Genomic DNA, 25,767 nt, shown 5'->3' on the forward strand with positions numbered 1-25,767 from the left:
CAACAAAACTCTGTATTTCCAGTATTGTAATTCAGCAGGAGACGGCGTGCATGGCGTCTATCGTAGATATTAGCTGCAGCATTTGCACGCTGGGGGCTGGAGGATTAGAGAGTTCGGCTGCGTCACACAGCTGAGCTTTTGCGTGCACCTCAGAGCTGCAGAGCGTGTGTGAAAACGGCTTTAGTCGCGAGTGTCTGTATCCGAAACGCTCTTACCTGTACCACGGACACCAGGCACACGAGTTTCCATCCTTGCCCACGACCCTCAGAGTAAAGGGGTACTGATAGCCCATGCTGTCATCACTGCAAGTTAAAGGAAGACAAAAATGTCAACAAACTTGTCAGCAAAGTTATTTTTTCCTTCCAAAATTAAATTACACTAAACAAGGGAAGTGGCACGGATCAAGCTTTAGACAGCTGATGCTGATCCGACCTGATCCTGATTGTGTAAGAGACTTCGTCCGGACAGACCTGCTGCCTCAGTTTAACAGAGGAGAGTCTGGAAGTTCGCTCAGGTTCACACTCGAGAGGGTAAATGCTTCTTCAGATGAATGTTACTCAACAGAATCACACGAGTGTTTCTCTAATAAAGAGATTCGTAGGAGGAAATTACCAGTCCTGGGCATGGTTGCTGGCCTCCTGTGGGGGCAGGGGACTGGCCAGTCTGGACACCTGGATCCAGACTGCGTCGTACAGGTCCTTCTTACTGGTGTGCACAGTGCAGGGAACAATGAGCGGCATGCCGAACAGACTGGGTCGGTTCTTCTGAGACGACAGGAAGTACAACTCTGTGCGCATCTAAAGCGGGGGGCACAAACATTTACGTGTTACGTCTACAACAACCATAAAAATGACACTGCATTAGTTTTTTCTACGAGTTCTCACCATCTTCCTGTGCATAGCGATGATGTATCCAATGAAGGGGCTCTCGTGCACCGGTGTGATGTGTCCATTGGCGACCCCGTTGGTCAGAGGCGTCTCAGGGCTGCAGGGCCCACCGTTAGGGATGAGGTCTAGCTTACTGCCCACGTGCCCATTGGCAGCTGTATTGTTGGCTATAGGTGTGATATCTGATGGAGGAGGGGAGAAAATGAGAAACTCGCAGGTAGCTCTCTGGTGAGTGCGCAGACATGTGTAAGATGACACACCTGTCAGCGTGGGCGAGCTCAGTGATGTTGGTGAACCCGGCACCGGGACCTCGAACGCACACAAGAAGCCGTTGACAGACAGACGGACCTTCTGGTTATCCTGAGGGAAGTTCTGAAAACCAAAGGTCAGCACATAAGACTGCAGCAATAAAGACGCCTACATGCAAACATTTCAGCAGAACTACGAGTTCATTACACGCCGGTTTGTGCCACACATCTAAAACCTTGGTAGGACTTTAACTCTCGTTCACGTAGATGGTGCTAAATGGCGTCTGCAGCTAGTGGTGCAACGGATCAAAACTCTCACGGTTTTAAAGTCACGGATCGGATCAATTTTCGGATCAGCAAAAATAGAAAAAAAAGACAAAAATTCGACTCGCCGTTTACTTATTCAAGTATTTTTTGCCTATTAAAAATCATTCAACTGAAGACTCATTCCAGGCACTTATATAAAAACAAATTAAGGTGCAATATGGACATTATGGACCATGCTGGGCAGCCTCTGCACACGGCCATAAACAACCAGAGGAGTCTGTTCAGTGACAGGTTGCTTCTCCCAACGTCAAGGACCAGCAGACTTAAAAAGTCCCACACGCCAACAAACTGTTTAACTCCTCGCTGGAGGGGAAACGGGGACAGAGGAGGGGGGAACAAGTAGCTGTAGTGCCTTTTCACTGTGCAATAGTTGTTGTTAATATCCAACGGTGTAACAGACTCACAATACTTAAAATGTGCCGTTCCCTTGTATTCTTATTCCTATTTATTCTATTTATCCCTTTTGTATTCTCTGTATTTATAAATGTGTATATTTGGTATATTTCTGCTCACATTCTGCAACTTCTGTGGGTGCTGTGCTACTGGAAACTGAATGTCCCGGAGGAACCCACCCGAGGGATAAATAAGGTTTCATCTAATCTAATGTAATCCATAGGGCAGTGCAGGGCTTTGTATCTACCACTCTGGGCAGCAAAGGGCTGCTTAAATGCCGCAAACTCCTCTGCTCCGCTACTTGGACCGCTGGCGCTGACCATAACTATCGCTTGACAGACTGACCACGCGCACCATACACATACTTTTTTTTCCCCCCCGAGTCTTCGGATCACGTGCGTACCGAACCGTGGAGTGGGATCGGTTCGGATTTCGGATCAACCGTGATCCGTGGCACCACTATCTGCAGCAGCAGCTGCGTGTTTCCATGCAGCCGTATAACAACTGGAAGACGTGCTGCAGCAGCACTCACATCCTCTGGCACTTTTTATCTTTGATCGTGTTCGACGTTTCAGCCGTTAATTCTGGAGCGCTCTCACTGCGCCGCATATGATCGCCTAAAATATCAAGATTCTTATTATGGACACAAAATACACCTCACAGAGGAAACGTAACCATGTGGACTGACAGACAAATGAGTGTTTTTAACACAAAGAGTCTCGTGTTAAAAACACTACAAGGTTAGAGTTAGTAACGTATGACTTTCACCAGGGTCTAAGTGTGAGTGTGTACGGTCATGGATTGAACACAGCATTACGCCCCCACCAAGAACCAACCACACCGCCTGCCACAGACGGGCCCTTTATGTCGTCCAGGAGAGCGACCACCACCTCCACCACCACAGCAACATTTCCACACACCAATGAGACAACGCGGCCAAAATGTGGCTCCGACCCACACGCTTCGATTATGCACGTACCGTGGCTTTCCTGATCGCTGCTGTCAGCACGTCTGAACCAAACTGTGAGGAACATTAACATAACGTGATCATGTCTCACTGAGGAGAGGATGAGGCCAGCAGTGTTACGAGATACGAGCATCACTCACACACATTTGTAGTTTTTAAGTATAAATCGTAACCTAGATGAGCGAAGACAAACAAGCAGTGACTGCAAAGGTTCGAGACAAAACGATTCAACGAATCCTTCATTTTAATGCCGTCTTCTGCTGCATGGCGCACAGATGAGAGAGGAGGCGTTTAGCGTCAGCGTGGTGCGAATACCTTGATATTAGAAGAATGGACCTCAGCCAGGAGGATCTGCTCGGGCTTCAGGCTGCACAGTTCACTCAGCTGTTTCTTCAGCCCGGTGTACTTCTCGTCCATATTCAACCTCAGGCCGTAGCGCACGGGCGTGGAGCCGTCCAGCTTGATAACTACAGACACATCGCAGCATAGCACCGTTCAGAATTTGTTCTTTAACAAAGAAATAGGTTTTAATGACCACACAGCACATTTTTATAGATTCACTTAAAAAAAAAAAATACAAATCCAGCAGAGTGTGAGAGAATGAAACAGCGAAAGGTGGACCTCCTATAAGAAGGACACATTACTGCTGCAGGGCTTCAAACAGGCTGCTGACAGAACGAGGGAAACATGGTCAGGTCTTACGTCCAGGCTGGAAACATTTGTGTACAGTCACACTTCCGGCAAGGCTGCCGGACACTGGCGCCACCGGGCCCTCTGACCACCACCAGTAGGCAACGGGTGAAGTGTCTTGCCCAAGGACACAACGACCGAGACTGTCGGAGCCGGGGCTCGAACTGGCAACCTTCCGATTACAAGACGAACTAGCCATTTCCAGCAGGATACAAGCTTAAATCATCGCAAACTGGTTTCTCAAACCTGTCATTGAGTTCAATGCACTAAAATGACCTACAGAACGACCTAATGTCAGTTTCGTGGAGCAGCTTTGTGGATGTGGTGGGAGAACAAATCTGCAGCAACGGTGTTATTCCATCATGTCAACAAGGACCAAAATCTGAGACGCTAAGAATTTTATTCTGAAGCAAAAAGGGAGTCCAGCCCAGTGCTAGCCTGTCTGCCTCCAGCTTTAACCACTAACACTGATCAGTTCTGCAGCATTAACTCTAAGCACAGTTGATTTCTGTTCATCGGCCTGCTCACCGGTGATCTCCAGATGCATGGAGCTGTCCATGGGCAGAGGCAGAGACAGGAAGTTGAAGGGATCAAAGCGAGCGCTGATGTGGCCGCAGGTCTTACACTTCACCTGAGACTTGAGCTGTCCGTGGAACAGGTCGACCACGATGGAGCGGTTCCTACGCAGGTGATTCTCCCACGCCTGAGAGTGGAGAAAGCATAGCAGACCGTCACCAGATCATACGCTGTTAATTCTGTAAATCCCAACATCAATACGGTGCCTTATCCTCCGATTCAGACAAAGAGATCGCAAAGGCTGTGAATGAACATCGACATCCCTCTGAAGAGGGGAGGGCTCGCTTTTCAGCTGAGACCACAAAGCCTGAGGATAGAAGTCAGAGCCGGCCTATCCCCATTTCTCAGGTTTTACCCAATTTTATCATCTATCTCCCAACAGAGTTAGCTGAAATAGTTCAGCTACAGTTATTGTACCGTTATAAGAACATTACTAGTTAATGCCACTTTAACAACACGGGGAAGTCCTTCCCTCTGAAGACATCCTTTCTTTCTTTTTCTTGGTTGTGGTAACAAATAACTAAACAGCAACAGATAAAATGTGATTTGTGCCACTGCAGACACCTACAGTTTCAGAAAAATTAATAAATAGTATAAAAAAAGACAGTAAATATGATTTGAAGTGAGTAGAAGTGAGGACAATGAGTGTTTTAGCATAAAGGGATTGTTTTCATACCTTTCTTATTGTTTTTGAAAAGCAGCCCCTGCCCATCACACTCCCACCACCCTGTCTGACTGTTGCTGTCATGTTCTTTATTAGAAAATGCTGTGTCTGTTATACACCACATGTAACGCAACCCAAACCTATGGGCTCAAAATGTGGTCACAAATATTTTGTACTTGCAAAAAAGATTTGTGTGTGGACTTAGCCAAAAAAACCCTGCAAGTTACAAGTACGAATTTTGACCCTATTTTTCTTCCTTTAAGCTGATTGGTCAATGTCATGTCAATCACAAATGTAACAATCCAATCAGAGAACAGATGGGTTTGGCTGTCGGAGGGTCGCTTTTTTTTGAACTGCAGGTCTTTGAAGGGAATAAATGCCCTTTTACATGCCAACCCAGCGTTTTCCTTCATCACCACGAAGGAAAACAGTCTGTGGTCGTCCGAGTTTGGTGATTTTTATGTCACAGGTCTACGTGTATACAGGGACTTCCACAGCCTTTTCAACAGCGCTGCGGGGGGGGGGGGCAGTGTTTTGGAAATGACAGTCTTCATTACAAAGCTTTCTTCGTTATGAATTAGCATACATGTTTTTATTGAACATTTGAAGAACTAGCAAAAAAACCCCACAAACTCTTGTAGTTCACATAAAGTCAGAGATAGAAAAGACAAGGAGCAGGTGCATCTAGTGCAGGTAGAGCTGCTGCAAAAACCCACAGAGCCCAGCAGCCAGCAACAAATTCTGGATCCTTTGCTTTTAGTTAGCAGTTAGCATTAGCAGCACATCCTGCGTCCGATGTGAAAGGACTTTTATGCTGCGCACTGTGACTCACAGCAATGGTCCTGGGTCAGCCCTGACTTTGTGTTAGACTAATCCTAAAGTAATAATGTTATTTCTAACCACTGATATAGCACAACTTTATCCTTTCAACAGCTGCTGAAAGTTAGGGGACCTAGCTGCTATCGGATATTTATATAGAGATTACCCTTCAAGGACCTGCAGTTCAAAAAAGCGCCCCTCCGACAGCCAAACCCATCTGTTCTCTGATTGGATTGTTTAATTTGTGATTGACATGACATTGACCAATCAGCTTAAAGGAAGAAAAATAGGGTCAAAATTCGTACTTGTAACTTGCAGGGTTTTTTTGGGCTAAGTCCACACACAAATCTTTTTTACAAGTACAAAATATTTATGACCACATTTTGAGCCCATACAAACCTTCCAGAAAGTTCAACTTTTGTCTCGTCAGTCCATTTTCCCAGAAGCCATCATCAGTATGTTTTTGGCTAAATGTGAGACGAGCCTTTGTGCTCTCTTTGGTTTGTGTCATCTCATTAAAAACTAAAATGCCAGAAGGGATTTCTTTAAACACAGATGCCATTTTTCCTCAATCTCTTCCTCATTGTTGAATCGTGAACTCTGAACTGCAGTTCTTTGTTGTTCTGGTGTGTTGGTGACCTTCTGGATGAGTCTCAGCCTGGCTGATCCTGGAAGGTTCACCGCTGTTCCAAGTTTTCCCATTTGTGGATAATTACTGTCACTGGAGTCCCAAAGCCTTACAACTTACTTTGTCATCCAATGAAAGGTGTCAGTGACCTTGTTTCTCATCAGTTTCTTTAGATTGTTGCTTTTTAGGCTGGAAGATTTTCCAGAGGTTCTATTAAGGTGACAACAGGACTTATAGCAACTAGAGATGGCACGATACCACTTTTTTATGTCCGATACCGATATCATAAATTTGGATATCTGCCGATACCGATATGAATCCGATATAGTGTTTTTTAATCAACAAAACTGTTTTTTAAATATCTTGCTGCATTTTGTATAAGTTCATACTCAAGTTTAAAACAACAACTACACTAAAGCTATTCTGTTATACCTGTATGCAAAAAAAAATATTTCATAGTTCAGCAATACTGATCAATCTAATAAACTTAAACCTACACCATCCTCCCTATTCTGGTATTTTAAAGAGTACTTAGCGTAAATATTAAGCAACCTAACTAATAGGGTTCCAACTCCCAGCAACAACAAAAATAAATAAATAAAAAATAGGGAACCACCCCTCACGCGCCACCTCATGATGCTTAATCGACGTAATCAACCTTAATTTGATGCAGTGTGAAAAAAAATGCACAGAAATCAATTATTTTTCAAGAAATATTAAATAGATTCAACATCTTTCTTCAACAAAATTGCAGACTGCACAGATGGTACCTTCCCAAAGGAAAAAGTACTATAGCTTACTAGGGTATATATATTAGACTTAATAGTCACTATATACAGTAATTGACTTCTATTAATTTGACATCAAATTAAAACTTTGGGTGTCAGATAATTATTTATTAAAAGCTAGACATTTTAAATGAGAATAAGAAAGAAAAGTATGTCTTTGTGCCCCCTTTTCCCAGTTAATGCCCTATCGGCCCCCCTGGCTAAACTTTGCTAGATCCGCCCCTGCACAGTTACCAGCCGTCAGCTACGTAGAAAAAGATCCTGGTGTAGAAAGTGATATTAAATACATTCTAACAACAGCTGATCAAGCTTAAACGTGCTGCTGTTGTTCAGCCGCTGGTTTCCTCTTTCTGGTGCAAAGTGGGCCAAAAGCAAACTAGAGACACGACTGGCGACAGAAAAGCCGATCAGCTGATCATTGATCAGTTTCATGATTGAAGTAGCAGCGGAAGAGGCAGTCGCTCCATATATCGCTTGTTAAGCTTAACGCAGGAATGCTTTACATTCAGAGATGGACTTACACACTTGCTTTACTTCTCTCGGGGATAACTTTGTCGGAGATGAAATGCCAGGTTGCTAGCGAAGCTCCAAATGCTATCCAGACCACCGACAGGTCCCGCATGCCACAGCCGCTCTATCACGTGATGCATACTGCTCCGACGTGCTAACGTTCTGAGGTGAGTTACGGCGTGCTGCAAGTTTTGTGAGGTGCTTTCCTGATATTTAATGGATCGGATTACATTTTTTATTTTTCTCCGATATCCGATCCAGTAATTTAGGTCAGTATCAGACCGATACCGATACGTAATATCGGATCGGTCCATCTCTAATAGCAACCAGTTAATTAAAAATATAACAATTGGCAGCTTTCCCTTGATAACAGATGAAGTCAACATTTAAAAACTGCATTTTGTATTTGCTTCACTTCTCTTTGTCTAATAATAAAAATGATTTTGTGATCTAAAAACAGCAAACATGCAAAAACAGAAATCAGCAAATGTAACCAACAATAAGCAGCGTTGGGGAGTAATGGAGTACATGTACCAGCGTTATTCAAAATACAAAACACGAGTAACTGTATTCTGTTACAGTTACCGTTTTAAAAGGCTGTATTCACAATACAGTTACTTTGTTGAAATAAAGGGATTACTCGGCGTCTTTTCCTGTTTCATACGTTAGGCTGTCCCCTCTCTATTTCTTCACGCCGGTGGAAACCCAAACACGCGAGGCTCAATCTCACGGCTCGTAATGACGTGAAGGAATATTTTTTAATTATTGTTCAAAAAATGATTTAATATGAAGGCAACAGGCAGAGTGTTACAGCCCAGCTGTAAGTAAGCTATTAAGACTCGACTGTGTTCGTGTTTTCCTCCCAAACAATAAGTTCCCTTTCAATGCCTCTCTCTGTCTCTCGCTAGCAAAGTCGACCCAGACAACAAAGTAAAGCTAGTTTTCAGCTACGAGCCTGACGTATCAGCCAGAGGTCCCTTTACTACGGTTCGGAGCCGCTGACCTGTTTTATATACGCACGGAATAGTTTTCTACACGAGATCGCTGCAAAAAGTGCAGCCTTACCTAATGTCCACCTACTGTTACTCATTTATATTAAGATTTAAACATCTAGTTGCTATTGGTATGGAGAGTACCCTTCAGTAATAGTAATAAATCACACAGCAATAGGACATTCATGTAGTTGTAAAAAGCATGATAATATATTAAGTAATCCAAAGTATTAAGAATACGTTACTCTCACTGAGTAACGTATTCTTAATACGTTACAAAATACATTTTGGGGCATGTAATCTGTAATCTGTAGTGCAATACATTTGAAAAGTAACCTGACAATAACTTAACATACAACAATAATGTAACCAGTGTCTGAGCAGAAGCTTCCTGTTAAATATGCACGTGAGAGAGCAGCGGAGGCCAGTGGACAGCTGTGATCAGCCTTTTCCACTGAAGGAAACATGAAGCCTGATGAATACCAGGTAAGCTGTGGGTTGCAAGAACGCCCTCATTTTTTTGCAATTTCTGGAAAAAAAACGCGTCTCCTGTCCTTAAATCTCAGGGTGCTACGAAACAACACTGACGCCATATTTGGCAACTTCCAAACGTTAGCCAAGATCACCTGCAGCGAGGCTGCGGGGCTCCGATTGTCCTGCAACATTACGCCACAGGGACACATACGGACTCAGTATTTCACTCAGTGCTGTAACGTTCTTATGAACATGATCACTCTTTTGCATTCACTCGTATGAAGCTCTCAGCTTTTACTTGTACAGTGAATTAAGCACAGCCGGCTTCCCTGACAGGAGTGTTTGTTCATCTTTAGAGTTTGAACTCAGTCGCTCGAGCAAAGATCCTGGAAGTCTCAACACAATTTACCCGGTTGAAGGCTATAGCTCACCTGGCTGTGCAGGTGAGGCTACTGCAGAGGTGTGGCTTAAAATCCCGCCCAGATCATTACCGACCAACCTTTGCTGCTACGTCTAATTAAAGGTTCTCTCTCTTTTGCTTGTTTTTATATTTATTATCTATCATTTGAATTAAAGCTCAGGGACTCCCCCGTTACAGTGTAATTACCTGAAATGTTTAAAATGATAATCCAGATGTTTATTATCTTATCAACCAAAATAACTTATTCTTGCTCCAATTAATCAGCAGTGTGAACTCTGACCTCAGAGGCCACCTCCCAGTCTGGCCGACCATCGCTGTCCTTCAGCTCCACGTACGGCTTCTCGTGGACTCTGTTCAGGTCTTCGTGGAGGCCGTCCAGGAGGAAGGCCAGCAGCTCCTGAGAGTCCTGCTGCTGGAAGCCATTGAAACGGGGGGCGTACTTTGCTATCGTCCACTAAAGCAATGAATCATAAACTCTGATTAGAACATAAGCACGACAAAACATAGCTGAGCCAAAAATATCATACTAGCTAAGACAGTCCCACACTATCACTTTAATATTCTGTGGCCTCCTGTGGATGTGCACCCGCCTGCACATGAAACTCTTTTTGTGACTAATATATGGGAAATGCTGCAACTTCTCACCCTGAGTTTGAGTGGAGCTACATTCTTCTGTGTCCCACTCCACAGCTCCATCACCAGGTCGCCGTAACACTTGGCCATGTGACCTCGCATCCCAATAGGATTGGTTCTATTGATACACCAAAACAAAAGTTAGTTAAAATGAAAATGTTTGTTTTTCCCCTCATTGTTGTTTTGTATTCATTATGAACAGTTGGTTTTCTGTTTTTCTTTAAACTATATCCACAAATACTCAATAAAATATTTTGAATAAAAGGCACCTGTTGAGCTCGTAGAGGTGTCTCCCTGAGAGGAAGTAGTCTGTGAGAGGCTTGGTGTTGCTCACACACTGGATGCTCGAGTTCATGAAGCAGGTGTTGCCAAGGTTACTGAGGCCAGTCGCCCCTTTCTCTGTGGGAACTGTGTTGGGATACAAAGACGTGTTGTTCAGATGCTAAAATGCTTAACTGAAGAAAAAAAGAGTCATACATACAAGCACGTATGACTTCAATATGTTTTTTACATATGAGAATAAAGGACATGAGGCCAAACTGTCTTTGAACGCTTAGACAGGAGTCCTCAAAAAACAAACACCTAAACAAAGAAACAAAAAACCTTTGAACTCCAAGCACTTTTGCTTTACTTCAAAACAAACTTTATACAAATTTTAAAAATGGATCAAAGGGTTAAAAATATCCTTTTTTCCTCTTTAGACATAATTCTGTATACTTATTATTATTATTATTATTAAAATGTATTTAGTGATATAATCTGCACTGGTCATAGTTACTTCTTGGATTTTGGAGTTCAACATTTTCCAGAGCTCGGGCGCCGCTTTAGCTCACTAGACCAAGCAACCATATTGTGGTGGATTTTTGTGTGATATGTATAACTATGTAACTATATACACTATATATCTATGTGTTCTGAACATATATATTTTAACTTTAATGTAGAGTGTTAAGCACAAGACATTTTGCTTCACCGAGGTTATTAAGGTTTTACAGTAACAGGGCAGTTGATGCTGTTGAGAGTTCGCCTGAATAACTCTCCAGCTCCGGGAACTGACCTTCACTAATACACACTCAACATCTTTCATGCAGCACAACCAAAACAGTAACATTGTAACAGAGATCCTGAACACATCACGATAAAATATCCTATGATATAATCACACACACACACACACACACACACACACACACACACACACACACACACACACACAGAAGTGTTTTTATATATGAGAAAGCATGTATGTTATACGATTGTGCCACTTGCTGTATACGATTTAATAATTAGGATTAATGTGTGATGTTTGACTGTGTCATGACCTATTGTGATAAGCCAGAGCAGGGGGTAGCCGGAGTCCTGACTGGCCTTTGGCCAAGACCTTGGCCGCTACCTGACCCCTGCAGCTGTGTTTGGATGGGTGGGAAAGTTACCCAGCAGCAGGGGGATACTGGTCCCTGTATTAGGGGACCAGAGGACACCCCCAGAGCTCTTTTTCCTCCTGCCCGTCTCGGTGTTGCTCTGCTGTCTGTGCTTAAGGCTGTACACCCCGGGGTTTTGCTTTGCTTGCTTTCTGCTTTGCAATTTTCTTGCTAAATGTCTGTATGTATTTTTCCTGCTGTTCATATGATTCAGTGTATTAAACTCTGTTCCAAGAATTCTACTCTTTTCCAGAGCATCTTTTTGAGTGTCTTGATTTTAATTGGATCTAAAGAGGTTGGATCCCCACATCGTTGGTGGGAGAAGGTTATCAGGGTTGCTTCAAAATTTGCGACCACAATATGAGGCCGCGTGGCTGAGAGCGGCCGGCCCGGGTTCGAATCCGACCCGTGGCCGTTTGCCGCACGTCTCCCCCCCGCTCTCTCGTCACTCTACCCTTTCAAATAAAGCTGTACAAAGGCCAAAAAATGATCTCCAGAGCCTTTTCTTTAGAGGCAAAAGCAGAAGAAACATTACAGCATCCTATCAGAGCATGTCAGCGGTTGCACAGTGCGCTCTTTAAACTTACCTTTGTGTCTGTCCATCTTACTACTGTTGGCAATGAAAGACATTTCCTCAGGCCAGCTCATGTCTTTGTTCCTGACTGTGGAGAAACAAAAGACATGTTTGTTCCACTCTGCTGTGCCGTGATACAGAACGATCAGCAACTCTGGGGAGAAACAACACCTTCAATAACCAGCTGCTGCTCATCCTGGATCTTCAGGCTTTCCAGTGTGTGATCTTCATCATCCAGAAGTGTGAGGTAGTTCTAGTGGACAACAGGTAAAGGAAACAGGAGAAGATTGGTTGCAGTTCATATGGCTGTTTAATAACTTTTGACTTCTTTCAGCACTGGGCTAACAGCTCTGCTCAGCTTTCTTCTGTGTCAGCTTATTTTAAAAGCAGCTGTAGTCTGGGCCGGGTTAATCTGCAAGAAGGTCCTGGGGGGCAAAACGATCTGCTGGGCCACAGACTGCTCCACACTGAACGAATGCACATATAAGTTCAGACTTACCACCACCCCCAACTTTCAGCTACATAATAATGTCTACAGGAAGCATCTAGCACTCTGCTTTGTAGCAGCAGTGCTTCCTGCAGGAGATTCAAGCTTTCTTCAATAGAAATGGGATTTAGGGAACAACACAAGGCTTTTAAAAGCAGTGGATTTCTCCCTGTTAAACATACTTTCATGCAGTTGGATGTGCACTTTGGGATTCTGAAAGTGTTCTGACACTGGGAATACATTTTCCTTTAAAATGCATTCAGTGTGCTGCAGTAAACTCTAATAAAGGCTCGTATGGCCTTCATAAACAATAATCTCTCCAGGTCTGTCCAGCACTCTCATCTGAAGCTCTGTCCTACGAAACGCTTTCTTCTCTGTTTTCCTTTTAAGCATCTCATCAGCTTCATGACAGTAAAGCTCCTGCAAACATCTGGGCCTGTTGTGTTTCTGGTTGTTCTCTACTTTCTCTGGAAACCAAAGCAGACATTGGCTAACATATATCTAATATCTCATCAGAGCCCAAAAATATAACAACAGTGTGTGTGTGTCTCAAAGTCCAGGGTTAAATAGCGGGGATCGCTGTGAGAGATTTGATCCTCACCTCACTGTTGTAGAGCCAGAGCCTCATGTCCTCCTCCTTGATGCGGAGCCTTTGCGACAGGTACAGGTGGATGTCCTTAATGGTGCCCATGCGGCTGAAGCAGCCCGTGTAGGCCAGCATCCTCTTCAGAGGAGCGTTGGGGGATGGCACGTTACCTGCTCGAAGAAAGCAACAGTGACATACCCCAGCCACGCTCGGATGCAATTATTCATTCACACTAATGTCTGTTCCCATTGGCTCTCACATAATCACTGTTCATCTGTTCACAGGTTGGCAGACCCAAACAGCTGATCGGTACCAACAGCAGCATGTTGCTGACTGAGGATTAGTTGTAAGAAAGCAGCAAGAAAAGGGCAATCAGTGCAGGTTTGATTGGTCAATCAACTTAGTGAATTTAGAGGACTGTGTGTGGATTAAATCAAACACAAACCAGGCAACATTAGTCCTGTTACAATCGAGATTGATTGGAGGGTTTTTCATGTGCACAGCTTTGTAATTAAGCATCCTATAAACTTGGTGTGATGCTTCACTGCCGCCTACAGCTGTCAGGATTACATTCTGTGGAATATGAGGTATAAATTAGATCTACAGTATATCAGATACTCGACTCCATGCCTAACAAAGGTCTGAATGCCCAGCAATGACAGCGGCTGCCCAGATAGCGTGAGTCACGATGGAAGCTAAAACTCAGCGGGCTCTGTGAAACCTGTAACCAGAAACTCGATCTGTTGACTTGATTAGTGCCGGCAAGCTCGGGGTGAGCGCTGAGCATCTCCAATCTGATTACAGCTCGAGTGACTACGCACGCCTACGCATTTCGCCTCGTCATCTCGCCGCAGTGGGACATCTTTTGTTTACAGGTGTCCGTTTATACACTATGCAAGAGAGAATGAACCGCTGAGCTGAAAATCAGGCATCGCTTACTGTGTGAGTGGGTGGGTCTATAAATAGAGTCAACTGGGAGCGTTTTACCTCATATGGCTGAGCAGCCATCTACCTACAGCTCACTCACACCTGCTGGAAAAGACTCCAAGAATCTGGAGAAAGAAACTACTGACAAAGCTAAAAATCAATATTGGGCTGCAAGCTGCCACTGCCATGTGTTCATGTCACCCAGTAATTAGAAATGAAGGTTGAAGTTCCATCAAACAAAGAAGAATCAGGAAATGAACATCCAGGCCCAGTAAGGCTGCTGGCCTTATGGTTTTAAAATGGACCGAGGCACAGAAACTGCTTTGTGGACCAATGAAGAGAGGGGCCACTGACGGTCTAGGGTGCATCAGAGCCCTTCCAGCACAGGTTTCACATCTGGAAAGACACCATCAGTGCAGAAAGTTACAGTGAAGTTAGAACCTGCAAGTGCACTGGAACAATGCACACTGCATGTATTACCACAGCGTGGCTTCATACTAGTCGGGGCCCTAAAACGGCAGTCCAGACCTTTGACCGACTAAAAACACTGAAGACCCCACAGGAGCAGGCGGAGTCGTCTCGGACAAGAACGAAAGCATCACTGCTGTCCTCAGGTCTGTTTACAGGTGCTGTTGAGACAGGAAGCTGCGTAGCTGTGAACTCGCTGCAGTCTCCGTGTTTTAAACGTGTTCAAAATGAGCTCATAGTTTTCTTAGTTTAAACATCTGACGTTGTCCACAACACGGATCAGTGAGAAACTCATTGGGTTTTTTAGAATTGGGGACGTAACCATAGCAACAGGTTTTCTGCTGACAGGAAGCACATTTCTTTATGTGGTGATGGATAGCGTTTAGAAACAGCTGCTGCTCCCTGTTTGGGGTTTTCCTGAAGTTTCCTGATTTTGGAAATTGTTCTGAAAAGCAGGGAGACCGAGGCGACTGTGATTACGCCGCTCACTGCTCCACCTGCTAAATAACACTACGACGAGCTGTGTAGATGAAAATAAAATGGTTTGATTATTCCAGTGTTAGACTGATCAGCATTTCTCCTTTGTGCGCCGTGGGTTCACTCCAGAGAATCGCCTGGGTTGGATCAGTCAACTTAAAGAAGATTAACGGAGAGGAGGCGGGGGATGCGGGGTTGCTGAATGAAGCACTGTTCGACGGCTTGCTCTGGTCTTGCTGCAGGCTTACGTTACCTCTTGTGGGGGGTAAATTCGGTGGGAACATTCGCAGGCTGGTCATACCCATATTGACCCAGATGTTGGATTGGGGGGAGCGCGTGGCCGGCTGCTGGCGAAGGAAGAGGAGGTAGCGGGGGAAGCGTTCCAGCTCCGGCTGGCCTGTCTTACTTTCCAAGATTACCTGCAGGGGAAGGAATTTCAAAGGCCCATGAAACATTCTTGTACTAATAATCAACATAAAACACAAGAGACATGCAGCACATCTGAATATAAACCTTTTTTCTGCACTCTCAACTTTAATCTGCACTTAAATCTGAAACCATGTGACTTCTACGCAGCTAAAGTGGAGTACAATAAATGCACGTAATACTAGTAAAGTAGGATATTTACTGAGAGAACATGTGCTTACTATCTGCATGTTGCTGAAGTTCAACAGATGACCTTATGTACAATATAAAGCCCCTGAGGAAACTGTTGTTGTGATTTGGAGCTTTATAAATAAAGCTGAATTTGACGGCAGTGTGGTAACCCGTGGAAACGTCACCAGTGCTAATGACTGTCACAGTCATGGTTCTCTGTGCATGCTTGGATAAAAGCGAGGGAGTACAAAAACACACATGTGCTGTATTTATTTTTATTGAATTTGTGTAGAAAGCAGCTACTTTTGAACTTCCAGTGCACTTTTCAGTTTTGCCTACACACTCATTTGTTTGCTCATGGATGACCTGCTCCAGCCCAGCAGCTGACTGATTATTCCCAGGTACTGCATCACAGTGAAAGTGAAGTTCATTAGCTTGTGAGTGGTTTGCTGTGTTCACTCACCGGTCGCGGCAGGCTGAGGTTGGCACCGTACCAGTGGTAGAGCGCCCGCCACACAGGCTCTGGCACCGTCTCAAAGTCTCTACGAGGCAGCAGCTGCAGGGAGCGTTTTAGCCTGCCGCCCTCCATAGTTAACGTGGGCGCCTGCACAGGACACGGGACACACATCAGCATTTGAATAAGGGCACAAAGACGCTGGTCTGTCTCTCTGAATTACGCATAATAAAAAGAGACAGCACCCTGATGCTACACACGAGCAGAAATGCTGCGATGATTACAGAAAGATAAGACAAAAGGAAAGAGAGGTGCCATCTGGCCCCGCGGAGCCTTTGCCAGCAGATGAGGAGCGACTCCAAAACAAACCGAGAAAGAATCTGGTGGATACGGTTTGGGTTTGTTTACACGTGCTAAAGATTGCAGACGCCCTCATTGTCAAAAGCCAGGACCACATCTGTCTGTTAGACGCACAGCTTTGTAAAACATGATGCATGAGCACCACCCAGAATGCAAATCAGGAGGGAGTGCAACGCTGCTGGAATGAGCGGCTTCTCTGAGCTCGTGTGTCAAACATACGCTCCAGCTGAGCTGTGAACGTGATACGGGACGCGCGCTATGCCTGAAAAGCTGCGACCTTATTACAGCCATACTGAGTTAGTCCTTGCCTTCATGGGGTCAGTGGTGACCAGAGGCTGGTTGTCGATGGCTCCAGGTCTTTGTGCTGCCAGCTGGGAGGGGAGGTGGCCGTTGGCTCCAGAAAAACACTGATTGTTGTTGTCTGAGACGTTGTGCTGACGTGCGAAACAGCTCTCTGTGGCTGAGGCTACCTGTGGGCTCAGTGCTGCTGAGACAGAGAGGGAGCAGAGCAAATACATAGTACAAAAATAACACCCACGATTTTCATTTTGATCTACAATCCGTGATGTGCGGACTGACCAGTTTCTGTAGCCTCTGAGGCACTGGACACGGCATCGGGTGACCTCTCCTCGGTGGGGCTGACGTGGCCGGACGTGGCCGGTCCTCCCAGGCTTTCAGGGAGGGCAGGCTCGACGGTGGCCGTGGCCATTGGAGTTCTGAGTGAGCTCAGGATGGACGGCTGTTCCACCACGATGCCCTTATGCTCCTGAGGGGAAGACGACACAATTGGCAAGATTGTTTACCGTGAGAGCCGCTATCACGTTTTATCTTACTGGCTGATGGTCACTGCTTCTGTCCCAGTGAAGTTACAGCACAAGATGCAACGATGAGTCTGACACACTGACTGGAAGTGCATGAATGGAAACAGAAACTGTCGCAGATGTTTTTAAGTGGGGGAAAATATAAATACATATACCACTGCTAAATCGCACACACCCGAGACATATATAAATAATAACAGGACAGCTGTCACGCATGTAATGGCCTGTAGCTAAGCTTTGTAGTGATGTATGAAAGTGAATGAGAGGTGAAGGTGAAAACAGGGCACTCGACTTTAAAAGGCCCCGGATAAACAAATGCATGGAGTAACGAGATTGTGACCAGTTCCCGTTTAGGTGCAGAAAAGGCGACTCAAAGAGTGTCCGCTGAATATTCGATCCTGTGCCGTTCACCGCACAGCATCACGGGACGCTGCCTAACATATGTTAACCACAGTGCTGTCAGCTATTAGCAGCTATATTTAAAGCTTTCCCCATAATGACAATGTTTGACAACCTCCCCGTACCCTTAATGACAAGTTGTGACATCTTGGTACATATCAGAGGTGGTTTGACGACCATCAGAACAGGTTCCAGGTGTTAGACAGAGATCAGACTCATTTCTAACGCGCGCTCAATCATTTTGCTCCCGACGCCAGAAACCTGCTCAGCTCAGAAAACAGAAACAGACGTCTGAGGGGAAAAGAGCTCAATAAAAACTCCTGTTAATGCACTACTTACATATTTAACGTAGTCTTTCCACTGCTGCCACCACAGCATCGAGATGAGGAACCAGTTCTGGCCTTGCTGCAGCCCATGTCTGCTCTCCCTCTCTAACCAACCCCTACACACACACACAAAGGAGAAAATCACAAATCGGACCTTTCAACCAAACAATGACTGGACAGGTGGCGAGGACAGGTACGTACCTGATGATTTGCCCCTCCTCCTCTGGAGTAGCAGGCCTGAGCCCCAGGACTATGTGGCACACCTGAACCGAGATAAAGATGAAAATACACGAGGATAACGAATAAATACTCAACTTCAATGTGAACACTGTGTGAGTTTTAAGACTGTAGCATCTGGGTGCTGACCTGAAAAAGCAGGTTCAGGAACTCGTTGGCCAAAGCGCTCTTTACACTCCAGATCTGGTAGTCCTCGAGGGTCAGGTGACCCAGCTGGTGGAGAGTGAAATAGAACCAAGGCGAACATAATCAGGCACGCAACTCTGAAAATAAACACTGCTGTGACACCTTCGAATAGCTGTGGGTAAGATAAGGTGGCTGAGGACTGCGAGGTTATTGTCAGTGAGCAGCCAACACTCACACGGCCGCGTGAAAAGTGTTTGCTTTTTCTGAATGAGAGCAATGATTTCTTTAAAGCTGCAGACGCTTTAAAAGCCTTAAAAATTAATCATGAATACTAATGAGCATTTATGTATTTAGAGGTTTTGCACAGGACTGTGTTCCAACGACGATAACATGGAGCTGTCTTACCTTAGTTGTGTCGTGCATCTTTAGGATGTCTTCTACTATGTCTGACACACTACTCTGCAGCTCCTGCAACAGCAACACAATAGATCAGCATGCAGCAAAACACAGTAAGCGCCTCGTCTTAACCTCCTCCAGATCTGCAGCAGGCCATCACTGAGCTCCCGGACAGTCTGACGCGCAACCTGCTGACACTCGATGCTCTGTCGTCTCAGACTTGGATTTAGGTTGGGTGAGCATGGGAGCAGTGGACGGCACCACTTCGTTCATCCTTTGGTACCTGACTGCGCGTTTGCACCACGTGAGGCCGGGCATTGTCGTGCACCAGTAAGAACCCACTACACCAGAGCAGGGTCTGACAGTGGGTCAGTGGAGTTCATGCTGGTACCTGATGGCAGCCAGGGTGCCGTTAACTAGCCTGTAGAGGTCTGTATGTCCCTCTGTGGATATGCCCCCCTACTGAACAAGGTTACATGCAACAATGTTCCCCATGACTCATTCAGACCCTTTTACATCTGTCACATGTGCTCAGGGTGAACCTGCTCTCATCTGTGAAAAACAGAAGGTGCCAGTGATGGACAGTGGTGGACCAGTGGAGGATGATGGGCTCTCAGGCCACCGTCATGAAGTCTGGTTGTTTGGTCAGAGACATTCACACCAGTGCTGGAGGTCATTTTGTAGCTCTGGCGGTGCTTATCCTGTTCCTCTGTGCACAAAGGAGCAGATACCGGTCCTGCTGACGGTTAAGGACCTTCTGGAGTCGTGTCCAGCTCTCCTAGAGTAACTGTTGGTCTCCTGGAATCTCCTTCATGTTCTTCAGACTGTGCTGAAGCAAACAGCAATCCTTCTGGCAATGGCAAAATATTGATGTGCCATCCTGGAGGAGTTGAACTACCTGTGCAACCTCTGCAGGGTCCAGGTATCGCCTAATGCTACCAGTAACGCCCCTAGCCAAATGCAAAACTAGTGAAAAAAAACACACGAGGAGGGAGAAATATCGATGCTGATAGTGGAAAAGTTCACAAAGAGAACAAATTTACAGATTTACATTCTATTTATGCTGAATGTGCATATTTGCATACGTCTCTTAAACAGATCAGAAAATATTTTGTTATCAGAAAAAGAAAAACCTCTCTCACTCACAAAACCCTGACTGCTATAATTACCTTCCACAGTTAAAAGAACAGAGCACAGTTCTGTGCATGAGTCAGGTTCCAGTAGGCATAAATATGAAAGTTCACCCTTGATCGCTCTGGAGGGTTGTGTGCGTGTGTGTGACAGTGTGAGTTTACTTACAGGGAGTAAGTCTGTCCGATTGTCCTTCCACACCTCCAGCAAGGCCACCACCATTTCATGAAGCTCATCTCGAGACAGAACCCCATCACGGTCCACATCAAACACTTTAAAGCAAACTGGAAGTGAAAGAGACCAAAAAGACGTTTATGATGTTGATGAAGCACCACGCCGATGCATCGTGCCGTTCAGTGTACGAGCACGCTGCCACTGCTGCCAGTGCAAATGTAATTTCAAGCACCAGTGGAAGTCCTGATGAGAGCGGTCCATGACTGTACCGACCGATCGGGACTTTCTTTAAGGAAAAAAAAGACATTTAAACCCTGGATATCAGCTTCAACTGAGAAACGGGCTTGTTATGGGCAGCGGTGGAACTTGTGTGGGGTGTCTGTGTGGATCTGAATCCACAGTGAGCCTTACATTTCTGTCTCTCAGCAACAGGCCCCCTGCAGCATGCGGAGAGCCCACAAGAGATCTCTTTAAAGTCGATGTGATTGTCCCGATTTTCATCGAAGGCGTGAAACAAGCCTAAAAAACAAGATCAACAACACATAACATTAGGCACGCTTAAAGCAGGTCGTGTTCTCTGCTGAGGTCGCGTATTCAAAGCAAGAACGCCACTTTGGTCTCGTTTCTTCATCATTATTGCAAAGCTATGCAGATATGAAACTGAGCAAGTATCGTCTTACCTTCACTCAGTGACGCATGAATAGGAGGAGAGACGAGAGGAACGAAGGTTTCCAAGTCAAAGCGGCCGGTCCTGGACTGAGCTTTCAGCAACCAGTAGCGCTTCTCCAAGTCTATAATGTCAGACTCCTCCACTGCAGGAGACGCACAGAGACGGGCAGTCAGATATTTGTCACTGAAGGATCGTACTGCAGGCGAATGTTGCACAGTGACATTTGATTGAGCAGTTTCTCCACACTTTCCAAGAATTAGGAACAGCAAATCAGAAAGTTTTTATGAGACAGGTTTAAAGCCTGTTTGGACTTTCTAAAGTCAACGCATTCATCCAGAGACTGCCAACATATACATAAAGTGAAAACGGGACAAATGCAGAAGAACAAAATAAACCAAAAAACAAAAACTATATTTCTTCCTGAGACTGGCTCCAGGACGTCCGGTGTGCTAACACAACCGGCTGGGCTCCATCCACCGTTTCTGGGGTGTTGGTGTTTCTGCATCACTAAATGGAAGCACGGGACAGATGAGGTGCTGTGGTACAGAACAGCCAAGAACACGAGAGCCAAACGTCGTGTTCTGTTAGTCTGTTGCTGGGAACTCATAAACAGGTGTGTTAGTCTGTACACTGCTGCTCACAGTTGATTAAATCAGCATGCCAAACAAGCTAGCTAGTATCAGCTGATAACTTCACTCCACCCCCTTTTGCTCAAGGTCACTTCAAAATGTCACGTTGGAAGCTGACGGAGCCGTCTGTGTTTTTATTTCAAACAATATTATCCTGGTTACAGTAACAAAACTATGGAACAGCTGCCACGCGGCTACACGGTTACTGTCTGCGGCACTGAGCCACAGAGCCAAAACGAATATGTGTAATTTAAAATGGAACAACAAAGAAACAGTTGAAACACCGCAGATCTGAATTTGACCTGATTTCTGTAAATGACCAATCCAGCACCGTTGATGTGAGAATGGAAAGATAAAAGCAAACTGTATTTTAGATCGTCCAGATGAAAGCCGTTTGCAAACATGCACTGCAGACCTGAACGTCTCTTTACATGTGAGGCGCATCAGCATGTCTAATGCAGGCAGATCAGCTGTTAATGCAGCCCAGCGTACATGAAGCATCTGCGTTAATCGTTATCTTTTTCTTTACAGGTTATTAAGCTTAATCGGATATTTTTACTTAAGATGTGTCGGCTAAAACTTCTAAACTTCAAACCTTCTTCTTGCATCTTCATTACTGATGCACATTTTTCTCACGTCATGCAGCTCTAACTGAATTTTATTACTGTACAAACCATGCAAACGGAGAAAAATAACACTGTGTACTGAATCATAAATATGGTGCTTGAGGGCAAAGAGGAAAGAAAACACGGGAGCATGCGATCCATAAGTGATGCTGCTGACAGGTGAGGGAAGAACTTCTGTGGGAGTATGGAGGAGCAACACGACACGAGCGCACTCAGATACTTTATCGTACATCAGCAGAAGAAAGGATCTCCTGGGGAGAACCAGGCTGTCTCCACTGCCTCAGCAGAGCTCGGTCATTATCCTCCACTGAGAAACAGTCGGCCAGCTTCTCCTAGCAGCTCGTTTGGTTATGTTCCCGTCTACGTTCACATCTTCTCCATGAGAACAGTCTAAAAGGATGAAGGTCGTTCTGTTTCCTTTCTGATTTCTTTAAACGGTTTAAATAACTAATACAGAATGAAAGCATTGCAACTGCTGCAAACAAAACAGTGACAAAAAAGTGTGTGAGAAGACACGCTGAACACTAGTTCAGTATTTAAAGCGCTGTGTGTGTTTATGGCTTTAAGCACGTTGCTCAGTGAGACTGAGAAAGAACCAATAAATTGATAATATTGAGCCTATTTCATGTCAGCAATGAAAGCCGGCTAAAACGACGACTTTGTGGTGTCACAACTCTCACTGATTATAACAGAGCGTTTTGTTAATGTTTAAAGACAGGTCAGGATGTTGTTCTTTCAGGTGTAGCCCAGGTGACGTTTAACCATCCGAAAGAAAGAAATACAAAAATTTATTCAAACGTGTCATCGGAAATTTAATACAAGTCCACAAGTACAAATTTAGGATCATATAAACTAATTATTGCTAATTAAGCAATTACATTTGGTGACCACACACACACACACACACACACACACACACACACAATCATCATCAGTAAACCCAGGGTAGGGTTATGCAATGAGCAATGGGAGAATTTGCCTCTGGTTGTCACAAAGTGATACGGATCAGACCGATATAGCACATGAAGCTCCGCCCGGGGTAACAACCAGCCTCCTCCTTTAACTTTCTAATCTGCAGCTTAAGCTAACTGGATTCAGCAGCTAGTCAGCTAGCCTGTGGCAGGTAGCCAAAATGATAATAGTTGTCAAACGCAGACGTATGAATCAAATGGCCGGCACTTCCTGGTAGAAACTGGACTGTGGATTCTCGGTCAGGTGGGCTGAAAGCTTGTTTTTAGCAGCTACGGGTAACAAACAGGTTGCAGTGATGGGAGGCAGGTGAAGCTGAAGCCCAGACTTCTCTCTGACTCAGAGAAGGTTTTTATAACTCTCTGTAGTAAAGACACGGACGTCGATACAGCTCGACGACCTTTCTCACTTCCTGGTTCAGACATTTAAAGTTAAAGGAAACACTGAATACAAAACGAATGATTTACACCAGGGACTGTACGGAGACTGCATGGAGGAAATGATACAAGCCAGAAATATTACTGAAGGCTCTGATTCAGTCAAATGACGGTCTGACTGCTAATCTATAAAACTCACGAGGCTCACTTTGGATCCACTCCTGCACATCTCCCATCCACCATAGGCTCACTTCTACAAACACTGGCGTAGACTCGAAGACACACAAGAGCCATTCTTTGCTGGATTTAACGTCTTTATAATGATGATGAGCTTCAGTTTAGCAGTCTTCTCTTCTGAGTACGTGCATTAACTTCTACAGAGCCCAAGGACCTGCACTGCTGCTATGCTAGATGTGCTACTCAGATGCTGGTACGCATAAATCTACCAACGAAAAACAAATCCAGGTACTTTTCATTTGAATGACAAAACCGATCTGATGACGGGCCGTTACACGTCATGGCGCCCTGCAGGTCTGATACCCACCCAGAGGTGCTACTCTGTCCGAGTGGCAGCAGAGATACCATACCATTATCCAGGGAACATCCTTACACAGGTGTTGCCACCGCCAGTACGTAGCACAGCAAAACTCCCCGCATCAGCTGCCTGGAAGGTTATTTCCAAGGATTTCTACTCAAATAACTCCAAGATAGCATCCAAGCTAGCATGTTAGCAGCAGATTCACCGTGCTAAGCTCCGCCGCGAGTCACGCTTTATGTTCTCGTTCTGGAAAGAGTCATGAACCAGGGCCGTGTCAGTCATGCTCTCTCTTCATCTCACACTCACAAATACAGATCAAGAGACGCAAAGGTAAGAGGATAAGCTGGTAGCAGCCAGATTAAAGACAACCTCAGCTTCTCTGGACAACACAGCTTCTTTGCAGCCATCTGAACTTAACGGGCTAAATTTACTTCTTGGTCTTGTGAAAACACTGACCTACAGCAAACAACAGAACGTGCTTTTGTTTGACGTGCCAGCAATCACTGCTGTTCGTACGATCGCTCCATCGTTACTCTCACTGTAACTGTGAGACGCAAATGTGGAAAACTGAGCTAAAAGCCACAAACCAATGTGACACACCCACATGCATCTCTCTGTGTTTGTGGAACAATGTGGATCTAAGGTATAATGAGGTCAGGGAATCATGTGGCATGAAGTTGGCTAAGAAATTGTTTTAGAATAAAGTTTTGTGGAGACAGAATAAGTGTACTGCTACATCACACACTACTTCTTTTAAAAGACTTTTTGCAAGCATAGACACACTATGACCTGCTTATGTCGAGCTTAGTATGCGAGGACGTCCTCAACACAATAACAGTAACCAATTTTTTTCTTTTCTTTTTTGTCTTAAACTCTTTGTCGTAGAGTAAAAACTTGCTGTTTCTGAGTGACGTAATCATGTTTTTAGACACACTGTGCTGTAGATCAAACGTCTGGGCTGGTAATAAGGCTTTGTATCTGCAAACCACAGCGTGTTTCTAAAGTGAACTGTAGGGTATGAAAAGGTTTCATTATCAAGCCTTTTTCAGCTCCTTCATTTTACACAAGCAAAGCAAAGTTTCTCTCATCAGGACAATATCTTTAAGGACTCGTGTAACGTCCTGTACTGCACACGCTGCACTATACTACACTTACTGACCCTGAACAGTCTTTCACAAATCAATCAGTAACATCAGGCAGAAATAAAACCACCCATTCAAATACTTTTGTTACATAAGAGCCGGCTGGGACAGAGGTGACTGTCAGCATGGGAAGACACTCGACAGCATCAACATTCATGTTCTCTGGTTCACACTTTGACAAGAACTCGCGATTCATATGAAGGAGTGATGGAGTCACGAAGCTGGAAGACGACATGAAATAAGAATCGGGGTCAGTGGGTTTAAAAACAGCACGTTTTAAGTGTAACGCTGTCGGAGCTGGAACGCACGCCGGGAGACGTTTGTGGTGTTTCCTGAGACGTTTGCTCTCCAAGACCGAGGACGGAGGTGCAGGAAGAAGAAGATGGAAATGGGAAAATGTCCGTTTCACTCACTACGATATGGCAGAACATCACACAGTGAATCTATCACGTCCCTGAAATATTTCACTTTTAGTCCCTGCTTTTTTATTTAACCTCCCACTGAGATTCAAAACCTCTTTCTTAAGGGAGACCTGGCCGAAACAGGCAGCAGCAAGTATCTCACAGTTACAAATATTACACAATTAAACACAGGCAACAACAACAACAACACACACAAACAAAATGTAATTAAAATGACATCAGTCTCATTGAAACAGGTGTGGAAGGATCCTGAGTTTTAATTTTTCAGTGGTTCTGCAGCTCGGTCCAAGCCGAGGGTTCAGTTCGTGCAAACAGAACAGAAAGCAACAAGACGAAGAGAATAACCACCAGCACGTTTCGCTGCTTCGAATTCAGGAACAAATATTTACAAATAATCAAACGTTCTGCGCGACCAA

The 25,767-nt window shown here is 44.8% G+C and overlaps 1 protein-coding gene across 4 annotated transcripts in view; it reads right to left on the reverse strand.

The window, feature by feature from the left end:
• usp32 (ubiquitin specific peptidase 32) overlaps nucleotides 1–25,767 on the reverse strand; it is a 65,760-nt gene that overhangs the window by 6,789 nt on the left and 33,204 nt on the right. The window contains exons 6-28 of one of the 4 annotated variants that reach the window (XM_085371605.1): nucleotides 20,659–20,790; nucleotides 20,390–20,497; nucleotides 19,973–20,088; nucleotides 18,683–18,745; nucleotides 18,281–18,364; nucleotides 18,116–18,177; nucleotides 17,928–18,030; nucleotides 16,948–17,134; nucleotides 16,677–16,852; nucleotides 16,018–16,158; nucleotides 15,259–15,376; nucleotides 13,101–13,255; nucleotides 12,184–12,265; nucleotides 12,026–12,100; nucleotides 10,287–10,425; nucleotides 10,030–10,135; nucleotides 9,665–9,838; nucleotides 4,041–4,215; nucleotides 3,138–3,289; nucleotides 1,148–1,259; nucleotides 885–1,069; nucleotides 613–797; nucleotides 216–302 (exon numbers count right to left, since the gene is read on the reverse strand). In XM_085371605.1, coding sequence (XP_085227731.1) covers nucleotides 216–302; nucleotides 613–797; nucleotides 885–1,069; nucleotides 1,148–1,259; nucleotides 3,138–3,289; nucleotides 4,041–4,215; nucleotides 9,665–9,838; nucleotides 10,030–10,135; nucleotides 10,287–10,425; nucleotides 12,026–12,100; nucleotides 12,184–12,265; nucleotides 13,101–13,255; nucleotides 15,259–15,376; nucleotides 16,018–16,158; nucleotides 16,677–16,852; nucleotides 16,948–17,134; nucleotides 17,928–18,030; nucleotides 18,116–18,177; nucleotides 18,281–18,364; nucleotides 18,683–18,745; nucleotides 19,973–20,088; nucleotides 20,390–20,497; nucleotides 20,659–20,790 — 2,917 coding nt within the window. Of the gene's footprint in view, nucleotides 1–215; nucleotides 303–612; nucleotides 798–884; nucleotides 1,070–1,147; nucleotides 1,260–3,137; nucleotides 3,290–4,040; nucleotides 4,216–9,664; nucleotides 9,839–10,029; nucleotides 10,136–10,286; nucleotides 10,426–12,025; nucleotides 12,101–12,183; nucleotides 12,266–13,100; nucleotides 13,256–15,210; nucleotides 15,377–16,017; nucleotides 16,159–16,676; nucleotides 16,856–16,947; nucleotides 17,135–17,927; nucleotides 18,031–18,115; nucleotides 18,178–18,280; nucleotides 18,365–18,682; nucleotides 18,746–19,972; nucleotides 20,089–20,389; nucleotides 20,498–20,658; nucleotides 20,791–25,767 lie in introns of all 4 variants that reach the window. The other 3 variants (XM_085371603.1, XM_085371604.1, XM_085371602.1) reach the window with 3 other exon arrangements.

The sequence above is a fragment of the Diplotaxodon limnothrissa genome, linkage group LG14, assembly GCF_057381915.1.
Source record: "Diplotaxodon limnothrissa isolate DT_005_m linkage group LG14, D_limnothrissa_male_GT1.1, whole genome shotgun sequence".
NCBI classification, from domain to species: domain Eukaryota; kingdom Metazoa; phylum Chordata; class Actinopteri; order Cichliformes; family Cichlidae; genus Diplotaxodon; species Diplotaxodon limnothrissa.